The sequence below is a fragment of the Aulonocara sp. 'chitande type north' Nkhata Bay genome, linkage group LG13, assembly GCF_057382095.1.
Source record: "Aulonocara sp. 'chitande type north' Nkhata Bay isolate Kocher_YH1m ecotype deep benthic linkage group LG13, A_spYH_male_GT1.1, whole genome shotgun sequence".
NCBI lineage: Eukaryota > Metazoa > Chordata > Actinopteri > Cichliformes > Cichlidae > Aulonocara > Aulonocara sp. 'chitande type north' Nkhata Bay.
Window position 1 is genome coordinate 11102400 of NC_141356.1, and position 15388 is coordinate 11117787.

The window sequence follows — 15388 nt, forward strand, 5'->3', positions numbered from 1 at the left end:
GGTGAAATCAAACAAGAGATCAGACCTTCAACGTGATTCACGTCTTCCAGTTGGTTCCAAAGTTTGGAGCGCTTGGTTTTACACCAGAGGTAAGCAGAAAGGACAGCTGGGAGGTTACATCAGGCGTCTGCGCCCCTCGGGAATGGAGGGCTTATGGTAGCTGCCGAGCGAACGGGGAGTCAGCCAAGTTCATGTTTTGTGAGACCAGACACACGATAATCTAACTCCTGAAAGCTGCTCATAAATACCCGTGCTGTTTTGGCAACAGGGCGGTAATCTGTGCAGCTGGTGGCGAACCCGAGCAGCGGAAAAACTGACACCGCCGACCGACCGCCTCGGAGAGGAGAGGAGGGAAGCAGGGATCAGACGAGCTTCTTCTGTCAGAGAAATCTGATTTATTACCCACGAGGAAACTGACTTTGAAAACAAGAGCTCGGTTTGTTGAGGCTGATGTGAAGTCTGTCCACACTCTGTTTGAGGACTTAGTGTCACTTTAACTACAACCTGTCAGAAATCATTCCTAATGAGAGATGAAGAGCCTTTTTGGTCCAAAATACAAAACAAAGCAGCAAACAATCACATTTTAGAGGCTTCAGCACACGAATAATGATTAAACCTAATTCCTCAATCCACTGTAGTAACCTCAGGTCCTTTCATGCAGATTAGTGTACTTCAAAGTGCTTCACAGATAATCAGACTTAAGTTAAAAAACTAGGTGTTACAAAGTGCTTTAAACAAAAATAAAAGAAACGATTGTCATGTAAATTTAAAGCAGATGTAGTTAGTTAAGTTTATTCAATCAAGGACAGCACATGACACGCGTTGCATGAGAACACAATGCAACCGTTGTTGTGTACAAAGGTTTTCTGGCCAAAGGTGATTTGCAATTTACAAATCAAAAGCTGAAGGTTTAGGTTCCTGTTTCTTGATCGAAGCGCCAAACTCAGACTTACTAAACTAAACTGTCAACAGGAAAATTTGATATTTCTGTTTTAAATAAACCGCATACCCTCCCATCTTTACACCTGTTGATCTCAAACCAGATCCAGCCGGGATTAAGTCAGGTCAGCAGCATCAGTTGCCGTGGCAATGTCAAAAGTGCATCACGTGTATCACAAAGTTTGACTTCGTCGTGCGGGACTCAGGTCACACTTGAAAATGAGACTTTTACTGCATAAAGAATCAGTCGTTTTTCTGTAAGAGACAAACTGCCGTCAAACTACTGAGCAGTGAGATTCACGGACAATCGAGCGTTGTTGGGTTTACCTGCATGTAGCTGTTGGATCAGTGCAGTAACGATGCTGAGCCCGTCACAGAGCATGCTGGGAGAGCCACGCCTTCACGCACTCCAGGTCAGGAAAACCCAGAGTCGAACTCGTTCACAGCCTGTGTCTTTATGTAAACAAGTTTAAATACAAATTATAATTCTTGAGATATTTTCATGTAAGAGAAACAAGTGCAGTCTGAGTTTTTCCACATGGTGAAGAAATGCTGCTCTGGGCTCGAGGGGGACATTATGGAAGTTGCACAGATGATCCTGAAATTTATATAGAGAAAGTTTTTGTTCATTGACAGAATCTACTGTAAAAATCACAGATTCTCTATCAGCGGGAACCGTATAAAAATACAGTTACGTCTGAAAAGCATGTTCACCTTCACTTTTTACAAAGCTGTCCAGTTGTCCAGATTGGAGACCTTGGCAGGCTGATTCTGGCCCCCGGACCTTATGTTTGACATCCCTGGTTTAAGACTCTTCACTTAAAGAAAACATTTTGAGCACAAACATCAGAACAATCGCAGGACTCTGCACGGATCAAGCTGATTTAGCAGGAAATAAAAGTTTAACGTTTAGTCTGAATCTGCAGCCACATGGACATATTTCTGCAGATACTGCAGCCATAATTTTGCAGCCTATTGTTGACAGATGTCACTCGTTCATGTGAGCTCAGAAAGGGTTAACAGAGAAAGCTGATAGCCTCCGTCACCACAGCTGTTACGGCTGACTGAGATTTCAGGTTTGGCCGAGCCAGCGAGCACGACCTGTGATAACCCAGCTGATCACAATGTTCTTCTAAAAAATCTTTAACGTGTTGTTTTCCATGTTTCTGATTTACAGACGTTTGAGTTTCACCTGCTGGCAAAATGAAAGGTGAGGCGGCTGCGTTTGCACCACCTTTGTTGGAGGTTCAGATCCAGTTAAACTGAAACACCATCTGGGACAAAAACACAGCAGAGATTTAATAAAGCAGATTGGAGGAGGGAGGCCTGTGTGTGTGTGTGTGTGTGTGTGTGTGTGTGTGTGTGTGTGTGTGTGTAATCTGGATTTCAGCTTTGTTGTCCAACATAATCGGCTGTGAGTGTAAACAAAGGTGACTGTAGAGCTTGTGCGTGTCACTGAACACAGCTTGTAACTTGTTCAGTTATTTATTGTAATTAAAAAGGTTCACATGGGGAAGTTTACGGTGTTTCTGTGACTCTGACCCTGAAAATTAAACTGGAAAATCACCATCACAGTCATCTTACTGGGATTTTAACTGGTTTGAGCTCTTCGTGTATAAACAAGACTGATTTTCATGCTGAAAACGAAGAAAACAACGTTTATTTTCAGATTTGGGGTTTTTTTTAGCTGTAATTTTGGATTTGGTTTGGAAAACATGTTTGGGTGACTCAGCAGCCTTTTATAATAACTGCCTAAAAGTGCTGTAGTGCGGATTAGCATCCCGGCAGCGCTCCAAAGGCTCAGAAAGCTGCAGGCTTACTGTGTGTCAACAGGTTTTGTTTGATAGATTAGGGAAAATTTGGGAAGATTGAGCTTAAAAAAACAGGAAAACCCAACCAAACAGCCCCAACAGAAGTTCAGTTTCCTGTCTGCTCGTTAGGATCGGGCTAAATGTTTCTTTTCTCACATCAGGCTTTGCAGGAAGTCGTCACGCACATGAATCTGCCAGGACTCCTTGATTTTAATGATCGTTTATATTTTACTTTTCTTAGAGATATGAAAGAAATCCAGCTTTCAGTGGCTTCAGTGGTTTGTTTTGTGTTGTTTCGAGTCTGTAATATGTGACGAGTGAACTCTAACAACCTCAGGTGCTCCACGAAAACACCTGAAGTCTGTAATTTCCTGTTATGATCATTAATCAGTGTGTTGTGTTTACATGTTGACGTTCTTGTGGATGTGTGCGATGGTTCCCAGTGTTTGCGTGGCCAAGAACAGCTTAAAGGTTTAGCTGTCAACAGGCCGCCATGACCGAGACTCCCGCGGTGGTTAATGTGTCCGCGCCAGCGTTCGTGCCCAGGATTGTTGTGTAAATGTAAAACCCGTGCTCCTCTAACGGTGCCACAAAGGACGTCGTTCGTTTTGTTTGCAAGAAACACATCGAACAATAAATCTAGCAAATTTACTGCAAGTATTTACTATAAAAGATATTTTATGACTTCAAGACCAAGTTTGTATCCTATGTTTTTATTTTTTGGTCCATCTATTAAACTTCGGCAGCTCTTTGTCCTCTGCAGAATATTTGAGTGTCAGAGTTTATCCCACAAACATGTTTCCTGTACTCGGATCTGATCGCATTCCCAAAGAGATCGATCTGATTTGCTTTGGGAATACGGGGGTATCAGGGCCCATTGTCAGGCTATCCCGTCCCCGTACAGCTGTAGTGAGAGCTCGGGTCCACTTCCAGCAGTAAGCCTGGTTTCCTGCAGGTGTCAAACTCACCTCCGTTCAGAACCTTTATTTCCAGGCGCAGTTGAAGGGTGGAGTGCCTCCACTTCCATGGCCTCATGTCTCTGTTTGCTGATGATGTGGTTCTTCTGACTTATTTGAAAGATCTCCTCCAGCTCGCACCGGGCAGTTAGCAGCTGAGCGTGAAGCGACGGGAATGACTCCGGGTCAGGGGTGATTGGTGGAGGGATCGGTGTTTGCAGCGATTAAGATGCTGCATAGCTCTGTTGTGATGAAGCGAGCGCTGAGCATGAAAACAAAATCTGCTGATTTACTTTTCGAGCTACGTTTCTATGTAAGTGTTGAAAATGAACTTCTGATAAAAAGAGAACGCATAGATTACATTTCTCGACTGGCTCCCACCAGGAGGAGGTGAGGAGGGAGAGGGAGGCCGAGGCCTGCTTAGTCTGCTGCTTCAGAGAAACAGGCCCGGATAAGCACCTGCATGGATGCACACTATGAAGTTTATGTAACATATCCTCCTTAACCTTTTAAAGTCTGAACCATAAAATAATTACCAGAAAATCTGAATTTTGGGGAAACTGAATGTTTATTAAACATTAAGATTGTTTATTTATTTTTTGTTTTTTTTACTTTTTCAATTTGCAACTTATTGCATAAAACATATTGTCCACTTAATTTAGGGGAAAAAATCACACTGATGATGTTGAAGTCTCACAAACTTAACTATGATACACTCGGCTTTACAGGGTGAATTAAAGCCCACATGAACCATGCAGTGAGCAGTCAATCCCAGTTATTTGTTTTCCAGATATTCAAATGAGCAGAAAACCAGTGTTCCTGTAAACCGTGGGACTGTGGGACACAACGTAAATACTGTGAACAGGTGTTTGTAGCTTTTAAAAGCAAACAGCAGGGTATTATATTTCATATATATTTAATAAATATACATAATTAAAATGTTATTTTGAGTTCTTTTCCCCCATTTCAGTCATGTTTCAGTTTCAGTCATGACAGGTATGTTTTTAGTTTAGGTTTATGTTTCCGTGTTGTTGGCTTATCTCACACGGGCCCAAGTTTTATGAAAGTCACTGCAATTAAAACACAACAGAGGCAAGAAGCCTGAAACGCCACAGAAACCTAAGACGCAGCTGCTGTCCTGTTTATTTAGATAGATCTGAAACATTAGGTTTACATCAGTTAAATAAATTGTTTTCCTCTATTTCTGTCACGGCCCCGGTGCCTCACCGGCTGAGTCCGTGTTAGAAACACGTTTTTGTTCTCTCTCTCTTCCCCCTGCCGCAGCGGTGCTCACTGTGGGCTCCCGCCCCCGGCCCACGCACCTGTGCTCGTCATCACACCTGTCGCCAGTGTTGGGAAGGTTACTTTTAAAATGTATTCCGTTACAGAATACAGAATACATGCCCCAAAATGTATTCTGTAACGTATTCCGTTACGTTACTCAATGAGAGTAACGTATTCTGAATACTTTGGATTACTTAATATATTATCGTGCTTTTTACAACAACGTGAATGTACTATTGCTGTGTGATTTATTACTATTACTGAAGGTCCGCGACTCCGAACTGTAGTAAAGGGACCTCTGACTAATACGGCGGGGTCCCTGTCGGCTCGTAGCCGAAAAATAGCTTTACTTTGTTGTCTGGGTCAACTTTGCTAGCAGAGACAGAGAGAGGCGTTGAAAGGCTGCTCCAACGGAACTTATTGTTTTCGGAGGAAAACACGAACACGGTGTACAGTCGAGTCTTAATAGCTTACTTACAACTGGGCTCGTCAGGCACTCTTCTTGGCTGCAGTGGTTATTATTATATTTACATGTTTCCAGCTCCCGTTTTTCCTCGACGACAACTCGTACCTTTCCACTCGCCTTTTTCTCCCTCCTCGCTCACAGACCCATAACGTGTATGGCAGTCCATTGTGGGGTGTGTTTTCGGACCCTTCCCCTCGGACCGCTCTCCCGAACACTTTGCGTAGACCTGGTGACATCACTGTAAATAAACGCACTGTCAGTTTTTGCAAAGGTCTCCTGGTCTGCGCCCGAGTCCGTCTACAAAACGTGTCAATTTTACGATAGAACTTGAAAAATCCATTTAACTCAAACATAAGCAGAGCTTCTTTACTTTGATGTGCATCATTAGACGTTTGGTCCTGTGGATGCGCGTGACTTTAACACATCTTTTATAAGTACTGAGCACTTAAAGCAAAAGTATTTTTTAAATGTGGTGCAACTTTTGTCTTTTAACCTGATGTTACTTATTTTTCTTAAATTAACAATTTTGCTTTTTTTTATTGCTTTTTTTGGCTGTAGGTGTGGTGTTGTGATCTGTGTGTGTTTCTGTGTTTGCTGCAAAAATATATATTTACATTTATTTAAAACACAAAATTCTTGTGCCATCACTTTTTATGTATTCCATCTGTTCTGAGCACAGAGCTCTGAACAGATTTATTCCCGATCCCGATTCCACAAGCCACGGGGCCTTCTGCTGTGCAGGTTTAGTTTTTGTGTTTAGAGTTTGAAGCAGGATTGTCCAACTCGTTTTAGTTCCTCACAGATCACAGAGAAAGGCACAAAAACCTTCACATATCGAGTTTCTGTAACTGATTAATATTTTACATCTTTATGATTCAAATAACTGTTTTTGATCTTTAAATGTCTCCTGTGTAGTGAAGCTGGCACAGACGGTAACACAATTATACAACCCCTCAGATTAAAAGCCTTGTTTCACACTTTGGCTCATGTGACCACTCACATGATTAATGTTAATTCAAAGACCCTCGGACCACCTCACACAGGAGTTAAAGACTCGGGACTCTTTAGAACTGAAGAAAACTTCTGGATGAGAGGCAAACATCCTCGGGAACAAAAGAAGTCCTCCAGCTGCCTTTTCCCACGATCCTGGTGACTGAGAGCCGACACAGACTAAAAATCTCTTATAACAGTTCAACCAGGAGCGGTTACAAAGACTAATAACACACAAACACACAGAATAAGTCCACAAATGTACATATGAGATAATGAGCATAGTAAAGATCAGGTTCAGTCACTGCAGCAGTCAGAGGGGGTCAAATTGGGATCAGCTCCTTCAACTGAGGGGAACAAATTCACTACAAGTTCTTTCAAGCTGGACTGATGGATTAAGTCTGCTGAGAGGCTGGAATGTGGACCAGAAAAACAAAAGGTGAAACGAAAGACAGGAAGTAGAAGCACGAGAGACACACGGACAAAAGCATGATCAAAATAAAGCAAGAGGACGAAGAAGAGATAAGATAAGCTTTACTGTCACCATACGCTCTGCTAGTCTGCAGTCATACCATTAAAACATCCTGATGACTGCAAAGAACAAAAAACACAAGAAGCAGGAACTGGCGGCCAATAAAAACACAGGGAGCAAAAACCTCAACGACAAAAAAACAAAACAAAACACCCCAAAACAAAAGCTGGACTCAAACAACAAAAACACTTAAAAAACGATCAGCTGGGCCGGAATCTGGCTCCAGAGCCACATGTTAGACACCACCGATGCAGGCAGGCTTCAACAAACGTGCCAAAGTTTCCAGTCTGACCCAGTGGACACTAGGGTGCAAAATATAAGGCCCGGGGCCCATGAGCCGGGCAAAGACACAACCGGAGCGCTTTGGAAAATGTTTAGGAAAGCTTTTGGACTTTTAACTGTATTCCTATGAGTTTTCCTGCTGACAAATGTCTCCTCCACAGCCACACATACTTTACCAAAGAAATAAGTACTTAATAAACAATTACATTTTTTCCCCACTGTCTACTATAGAAATGTTATTTTAAAAACCCTAAAAAAGAACAACCTTCTGTGTGAAAAGAGTTTCTGCTTTAGGAAATTCCAAATATTGCAGGGGCGTAGTTTAAAAAATTAAATGGAGAACCGATCTTTGTTGTTAAAAATGCTTCACAAGAGTGAAAATGTCTGAAATTGTAAATTATTTTTACATGTTGACAGCTTGTTTGAATAAAGTGTTTTGCATGTAATGACCTGTAAACTGAGAAGGTAAATTCAGTGCGTTCTTTTTAAATCTCCCCTCTGATGGTCGCTCAAACTGCTCTGTCTGCTGCACACAAACTGACACCGGAAGCAACTGTTCACATGGATCAGTCCCGCCTGCTGCCGACAGGAGGCGCTCTGGCTCCAGCGTGAGACCCGCCGCCTCTGCTGTGTGTGCGTGTTACTGCCGACACGATGATTTTTATTAGGAGACAATGGCGCTTCTCTCGGTGCCCTCCTCCTCTCCATCCCCAAACACACAGACGCACGCGCGCAAACACACACTGTGCGTGCACGCGCCATGTTTGCCGACATGAATTCAAACTATTATTGTCGCCGAGAAAACAAAGCCCCGACTGCCCGTGCGCTTTTACGCACGCGCACACCCATAAGCGGACGTGCGCTTTTACGCACGGGCTTGGCGCACACACAAGAGGTGGAGGGAACTGTGCGCGCGCGCGTAAATATGGAACGATGGGGAGAGAGAGATTAAAGGGGAGCAGATGAAGTGACAGGTTTGTGAGGCTCGAGACAGGAAAGGTCGGAGGTTTGGAGACGGAGGCGCGCGGAGAGCGAGAGGAGGAGAAAAGAGGATTTGTTGACAAAATCACCAAGTTGGAGAAGCTCCTCCTCTCCGTGATGTCGTCGGAACCTCCTTAATTACTAATTTCTCCACATCCACGCCACGCTCTCTCCCTCTCTCTCCCTCCCCCTCTCTCTCTCTCTCTCTCCATCCATGCGTCTCTCATCCTGAGCCTCCTTTCTCTCTCCTCTCTGTCTCTCTCTCGGATCACGGAGGTGGAGGACCTCGGAGTTGTTGTTGTGGTTGTTCATTTTTTTTTATTATTTATTCCTGGTTTTGTCGGGAGAGCCGCCACCGGGCATGGAGGATGTAAAAGACCCGCCGACCGTGCACCGGTCCTCCTCCTTCAGCATCAAGAGCCTCCTGCTGCCCTCCAAGTGCGAGCGTGCGGACTCCGCGACGGTCGCGATCCACGGAGCCCCGTGTCTCTCCCCGGGCTCCGACTGCGAGAAGTCTCTGGACCCCCCGGAGGTGGACTCTGCGGCCTCCACGCTTCTAGAGCCGGAGAAACCTGGCAAGGAGGAGCCGGAGGAAGAGGAGGGGGACGGAGGGGGAGGCGGAGGAGGGGACGGCGGCAAGGCGACACCGGAGCAGAACACCGGCGGCGGCAAAAACGGGAAGTATGACAAGCCTCCGTTCAGCTACAACGCGCTGATCATGATGGCCATCCGGCAGAGCCCCGAGAAGCGGCTCACGCTCAACGGCATCTACGAGTTCATCATGAAGAACTTCCCGTACTACCGAGAGCACAAGCAGGGCTGGCAGAACTCCATCCGGCACAACCTCAGCCTCAATAAGTGCTTCGTCAAGGTGCCTCGGCACTACGACGACCCGGGCAAGGGCAACTACTGGATGCTGGACCCGAGCAGCGACGACGTGTTCATCGGCGGGACCACCGGGAAGCTCCGCCGGCGCTCCGCCACCTCTCGGGGCAAGCTGGCGATGAAGCGCGGGTTGCGCTTCGCTCCTCTCGGGCTGGGCATCAACGAGCGGAGCAGCAACCCGCTGTACTGGCAGCTGTCCCCGTTCCTGTCCCTGCACCACCACCACCATCACCCGCACTACAACGGCTCGTCCGCCGGCTTCCTGAACCAGGCGGCCGGCTACGGCTCGCTGCTGCCCGCCGTGGAGCAGCTGAGTAACGGGGAGCTGGGCCGCTCGCTGCCGCTGGGCCTGACGAACAGTTACGGGATGAGCTCGTCGCCGGTCGGGCTGCTGTCCGGTCAGCCAGGATACTTCGTGTCAGGGAGCCAGCACTCGGCGGCCCCGCCGGGGGGGGGAGGCGGCCCGCCGCCCGCGGCTCCTCCGCCGCCTCCTCACCTCCCGCAGGGCGCTCCGGGCTTCGGCGGCTCCCCACAGGCGCTGCTCTCGGACTCGCTCAGAAACAGCTCGCTACCGGCCTTCTCCCCCGGTGTGTCCGCGGGGTTCCCCGGGGTGCTGTCCCACCAAAAGAGGGTGACCCCTAACGCGTTCCTAAACTGACCCCCCCACGCACACCCACCCACACACCCTGGCTTCGTGGACTGCGCCGGGACGAGGACGCACAGACGTCACGTTAAGGGCAAATAGAAAGTGGTAAACATCAGAAATGTGTGTATGAATCCATAAATGAAGCGAGACTTCTGGCCACACGGAGTGCGATGCACAGCTCGGCTTCATCTTTACTTTAAAAGGGAGAAACTTTTGTTACCGCCGGTCGTCCAACTGTAAACTAGACTTGCCAAAGGTAACGCTATAAGTATATTTCAAACTATTTATATCTTGTACAAAGATTTTCAGTACTTTGTTTGTCGTTTATTTATGTTTTGTATTTATTGTATTTAAATTCTATTCGTCAGTGTTTGCGCTTCAGTATTAAGGAAAACGAGGGGTGGGGCTGGAAATACGACAGGGTTAATAATTATTTATGAATTTTGAGACAATCGAGGAGGAAAAAAACGAGACAATCAAAACTTTTATTTTGTGTTTTACTGGGAGGAAAAACACGTGAACAAAGCCTTAAAATTGGAAACGATCAGGGTTTTTGAGAGGAAGCAGAAGCCTACAAATCATATCTCAGGTTTGACCTCTGAATTAGAACAATGCGATTAAATAATGGTGTTAAAGCCGCTCTGTGTGAAGAGTTTCCTTCCAAAAATAATTCGATGTATTTTTCGGCCTTCGTGATCACTAAATCCAGAAAAGTGTGTAAATGTTTTTGGAACAAACTCTTCAGCTGAAATTATGCAAACACGTTTTTTTGTTCAGCATCAACACGCAGACTGTTCACTCCGTTTATTTTGCTGTGTGTGTGTGTTTGTGCGTAAAGGCCTGAATGAGCGTAAAAGCTCCTGCGCATGTGCGCTCAGGGCCGCCGCACAGCCCCTCTTCTTCTTCTTTTAACTTTCTCTGCCGTCTTCTCGCTTTTTTTCTGGCCCGCTGACCCGCTCTGGTTCCTGGAGAACATTTTTAAGTGACCCGCGGAGGCTTGAGGCCTCTGTGCTGCTGCTGGGACTATTTTCTTTCCTTTTAAGGGGCTCCAACAAGCATCAGGCCCTCACACACACACGCACACACATAAAGGCCTATTTACATGTAGCTTTGGTCATATGAAAAACTTTTTTCACCAGATTTTTTTCTTTTCTAATGTTTATTTTCTCTTTGATTAGAGAAGAGTTTAAAATAATGAAATGAACGAAAATCAGAGCGTCCTCACAGCCATGGAGTCACTTTATGTTACCTTTAGGAGACAGCCATTAAAAAAACGAATAATTTAATAGTCAGAGGAGTCGGAGGCGTGGGAAGAGTTAAAAACGTGCATGACAATCAATGAAACTGGAGATGCTTCAGGCCAACTGAAATCATATATATGCAACTTATTTTTTAAAAAATATTCTGCGGAGAAATAAAGTCATCAGAAAGTTTCTCATGTGGAAAATGTTGGTCAGCTGACCTCAGCAGGAAGGGAGGGGCATATATTTAACATTTAAGATGACACACACACACACACACACACACACACACACACACACACACACACACACACACACACACACACACACACACACGCTACAGGGAGGCTTTAGTGAAAATAAAAGCTGATGTGGAAAATAAATGTAAAAAACTTTATATATTAAAATCCAGGTTTTTGCACATTTTTGTTATTTGGAAAAATATTTTAAAGTATTTTTTGTGACTTTAGTCGAACACATGGTCCAAAATTTTATTCTTTATGACTTTTTTATATTTAAAAAAAAAAAAAAGCTAATGTCTTTCCACCGGAGCCACGTGGACGTATTATTATATACAGATGTGATTTGATTCAATTTCCTCAGTAAATATGTTTCTAAAATATTTTAGCTCACAAAATAAAACAACGTAAACCAACAAAAGGAAAAAAGGAGCGAGTTTGACACTTTTAAACATTTTTAATCAAGAGAAATTATTTTTAATCTAACCGCCGATTCTTCACTTTAAACGTGAGCAGCGTTTGACAATCAGTCCCGATCACTGTGGTATTGATCCTCAGATCTCAGGTGGATCCAAGTAAAAGCAGTTTTTCAAAAATAAAATGCAACAAAATGCTGGTGATCATTTTAAAAGTCGAATATAAACGTGGTGTTAATTTCAGAAAAGAGAGAAAAAAAGGAAATAAATCCAAGTGAGAACGTTTCAAAACAGGAAGCAAACATATGGATCATAATGTTTCACATCTGGGCTTTTATTGTAAAATAAACAGAATTTAGAATTTTGAGTGTAAATGAGCTGCAGGTTGGATCCTTCAAACAGCTGAGTGCGCACACAGGAAACAGGAAGCCACCCCCCCCCCCCCACATCGCCAACTTTGTTTTTTATTGTTACTTTTTACAGTGCAAACATATAAACTTATGTAACCTCGGTGAAATAAAAGCCTCATGCAGCTCAGAAGACGCTGACCTTCACACACACACACACACACACACACACACACACACACACACACACACACACACACACACACACACACACACACTGCAGGTCTGTCTGTGGGGAAACTTTGGGGGAAACTGTCGGCTCGGTTTTTCTCTCTGTCACTTTTTTCATTCTGGGTTTGTAAAAATTGTTTTTGATTTTTGGGGATTTGTTTGGTTTTTATTCTTTTTTTGCACTTTTGTAGTTAGACATCACTCAGTTGTACAAAGTCTGTAATGTCTGTTTCTTTGCTGTCTGTGTTTTATTTTTCCAGAGAAACTAAACTTGATTAAAAAGGATGAAATAACCTGAAGCAGAGTTTCTGCCTGATGATGTGTGCAAACATCACAAAGCAATAAGTTTTTATTCAAAGTGCGCACACAGACGCGTCACTGAGGCTGTGAATGAATTTCTGTTTCAGTTGACGTGCTGTTTTTATTGTTTTTCATTTCTTTAAACTTTTATGAGACTTTGATTTGCTCCATAGTGAATTGCATATTTTATTTATTTTTTATATTTTTATTTACTAAATCATAAGTCAGGTGTGCATTTATCACATGGGAGCTTTTGGAAGATATTTTTATTTGATATTAGTATTAAATTGATTATTTGATAAATGATTTAGTCATGCTAACTGCAGTTTTTAGTTGTATTGTGACTTATTTGACCGTTTTGGTTCCTTTAGGGTTATTATGAGGCCTGTTTATTGGCCTAATTTATGTTTCTATGATTTTTTTGTCCCCACGGTTTTTCCAGAAATGTTTAACGTTTTGTGCATAAAGTCTGAAAAAAACAGGTTTACTTGCAGTAATATAGATAATTTTATATATAGATAAATATATATATAGATATATGGTCATTAATAATATTATTGTGTCTTTCTACCTCTTTCATTTTGAACGTTTGGCCTTCACACTCACATATTTATACATTTCTTTCTTCTGTTTTCTCGGCTGCGCGGAGGCTCCTTCACAGCTCTGTGTTAACACTGATGTCAACAGGAGGGTTTTCAAACTGACTCTTTAGCTCCATAACTTTTACTTTGAACAGGCCAGTTTTCATGATTTGATGATTCCAGGTTTATTTCAGCTGCTTTATGATTTGTTTTCTTCTCTGTTGTTTGAGTTCAGTCTGAAAAAGTGCATCCAGTCAGTTTACACACAGCCTGGGCTTTGCTGAGTCGAAAGTCACATGATGTGTGTGTGTGTGTGTGTGTGTGTGTGTGTGTGTGTGTGTGTGTGTGTGTGTGTGTTCAGCCGCTCATTCAGCTGTACTCAGAAAAAAAAAGACTAAAATGAGAGGAAATTCAAATGTAAATGGGAGTTTGATTAAAGCAGATTTAGTGTTTTATGGATGTTTAAAATAAAAATGTAACAGAATTCAGACGTGAGTGTAAATGTAGATTCTAATCTTTGTGTTTATTTTTGCAGCTGTGAAACATTTTATTTTCTCAGAACCTGAAATTCACTGAGCAATATCAAAATTATTATAATGGAGAAAAGAATGAAGCTCAGCAGGTTAACAGAATAACATTTGTTTAAAGGGATTAAATGTCGGCTTTACTGAGACGACCTTATAAAATTATTGTGACTTTTTGTAGTGTTACACTTTTCCAAAACAAACGGAGAAAAAAAACACATAATAAAGGTAAAGATTAACACTACGGTGATATTTTGTGTCACAATAATATCATTAGAATAAGTTATTTTGCAATAATTGTAGTGTCGTGTTATTGTTATTGGTAAAGACGTTTCAGGTTTAAGATAAAAATCTAATTTTGAAGATAATTTTTTATAACACAAACAATAATGTTGTTGCTGTGAATTCTTTTTATTTGTTTTTGGAGGGTTTTTGTTCCAAATTAGACACAAACAATGAAGTTAAAGATGAATTTGACTTTTGCACTAAAAAAAAATCACAATAATGTTTTTGTAAATTCTTTTTGTATTGTGATGTTTTAAAAAAATAATAGTCATTCTTCTTTTTGTACACTTTTGTAAAGTTAATCCTCACTTTACTAAACTTTTATTATTATAAATTAAACATTATTAATACACAGTAATAACATGTAATTTTTTCTTTTTTGTTACAAACAACACAAAACGAGACACAACACAACAAAGCAGTTTATATGTTTTAATTATTGTGATATTGTAAAAATACATTTATCATGAATTATTTTTGCCACAATAATCGTAATAGTGATATTATGATAGTCCAGCATTTAGCCTGAGCCATCTCCGGATCACAGTAGATTTACAGTATTGTTATTTTTCCTTTTATATCCACATATCTCATACCTGTGGATAAGTTCAACGCTTGTTTTTTTACACTGTTAAAAGTGAAATTTAAGAACAAACTCAGTGAATGAGATCAATATTACACTTTTTCAGTGGTCTGAGTTTAAATTAAATCAGTAAATTTGAAATAGCATCCACACACAGCAAAGTTTGCCTTGTTAGCATTTTTCCACCTTTATTCCGAGTTATGCTTGCTGTCATTGGTTGTTGTGCTTTGGGGGCAGAGGGGGATCAGAGGGTCGAGTGGGTTGTGTGCAAAGTGTCCTTGGGCAAAACGCTGAACCTCGAGTGACCCCTGATGCCTCCACTGGAGTGTGAGAGTGAACGTAGGTAGGCCTGTGATTAAAAAACACACTGTGAGTCCTGAGTTAGAGTAGAAACGTTTTATAGACGTAAAAGCTAACGTGGCCTCCTTCATCATCTTCACTATCGCATTGTTAACCCGGAGGCCTGCTGGGTGTAAGTCACCTGGGCATTTTTATATATTAATGTTTTTATTTGATGTGAGCAACAATGGTTAGCTAACGGATCTTATTAGCCAACTGTTACCATCACCTCTTTTAAATCACAGCCAATCGAGCTGTAAATCTTTTGATTTAAATAAAGTGACTGAAAGCATTTCAGAGCCATGCAAACTGAATTTAAGATGATGTTTATGACCTTCTGTTGCTTTTTGAGGACCCGTAGATACTCTGTTCCTTTAAAGTCTGTAACTGATTAAAAAAACAAACAAACTACAAAATGTTAGTTTTTCAGTAAAGATGACAAAATCAAGACAAACACCAAAAACAGACATGCGGCCACCTGTATGTTAATCAGCCAGGTGCCCAGACTACAGTCAGGACAATGAAATAAA

At 42.4% G+C, this 15388-nt stretch overlaps 1 protein-coding gene and 1 long non-coding RNA gene across 2 annotated transcripts; one reads left to right on the forward strand and one right to left on the reverse strand.

Moving 5' to 3' along the window:
* Positions 1 to 1266: 1266 nt before the first annotated feature.
* LOC147315710 (uncharacterized) lies at positions 1267 to 4087 on the reverse strand. The gene is made up of 3 exons (XR_015124318.1): positions 3719 to 4087; positions 1654 to 1757; positions 1267 to 1537 (listed from the first exon to the last, which is right to left on the reverse strand). It is a non-coding gene; the product is annotated as an uncharacterized LOC147315710 (long non-coding RNA).
* Positions 4088 to 8229: 4142 nt separating this feature from the next.
* foxg1b (forkhead box G1b) lies at positions 8230 to 12545 on the forward strand. The gene has a single exon (XM_086258707.1). The coding sequence runs from the start codon at positions 8603 to 8605 to the stop codon at positions 9782 to 9784; it is 1182 nt and encodes a 393-aa protein (XP_086114833.1). The 5' UTR covers positions 8230 to 8602; the 3' UTR covers positions 9785 to 12545.
* The last annotated feature ends 2843 nt before the right edge of the window (positions 12546 to 15388 follow it).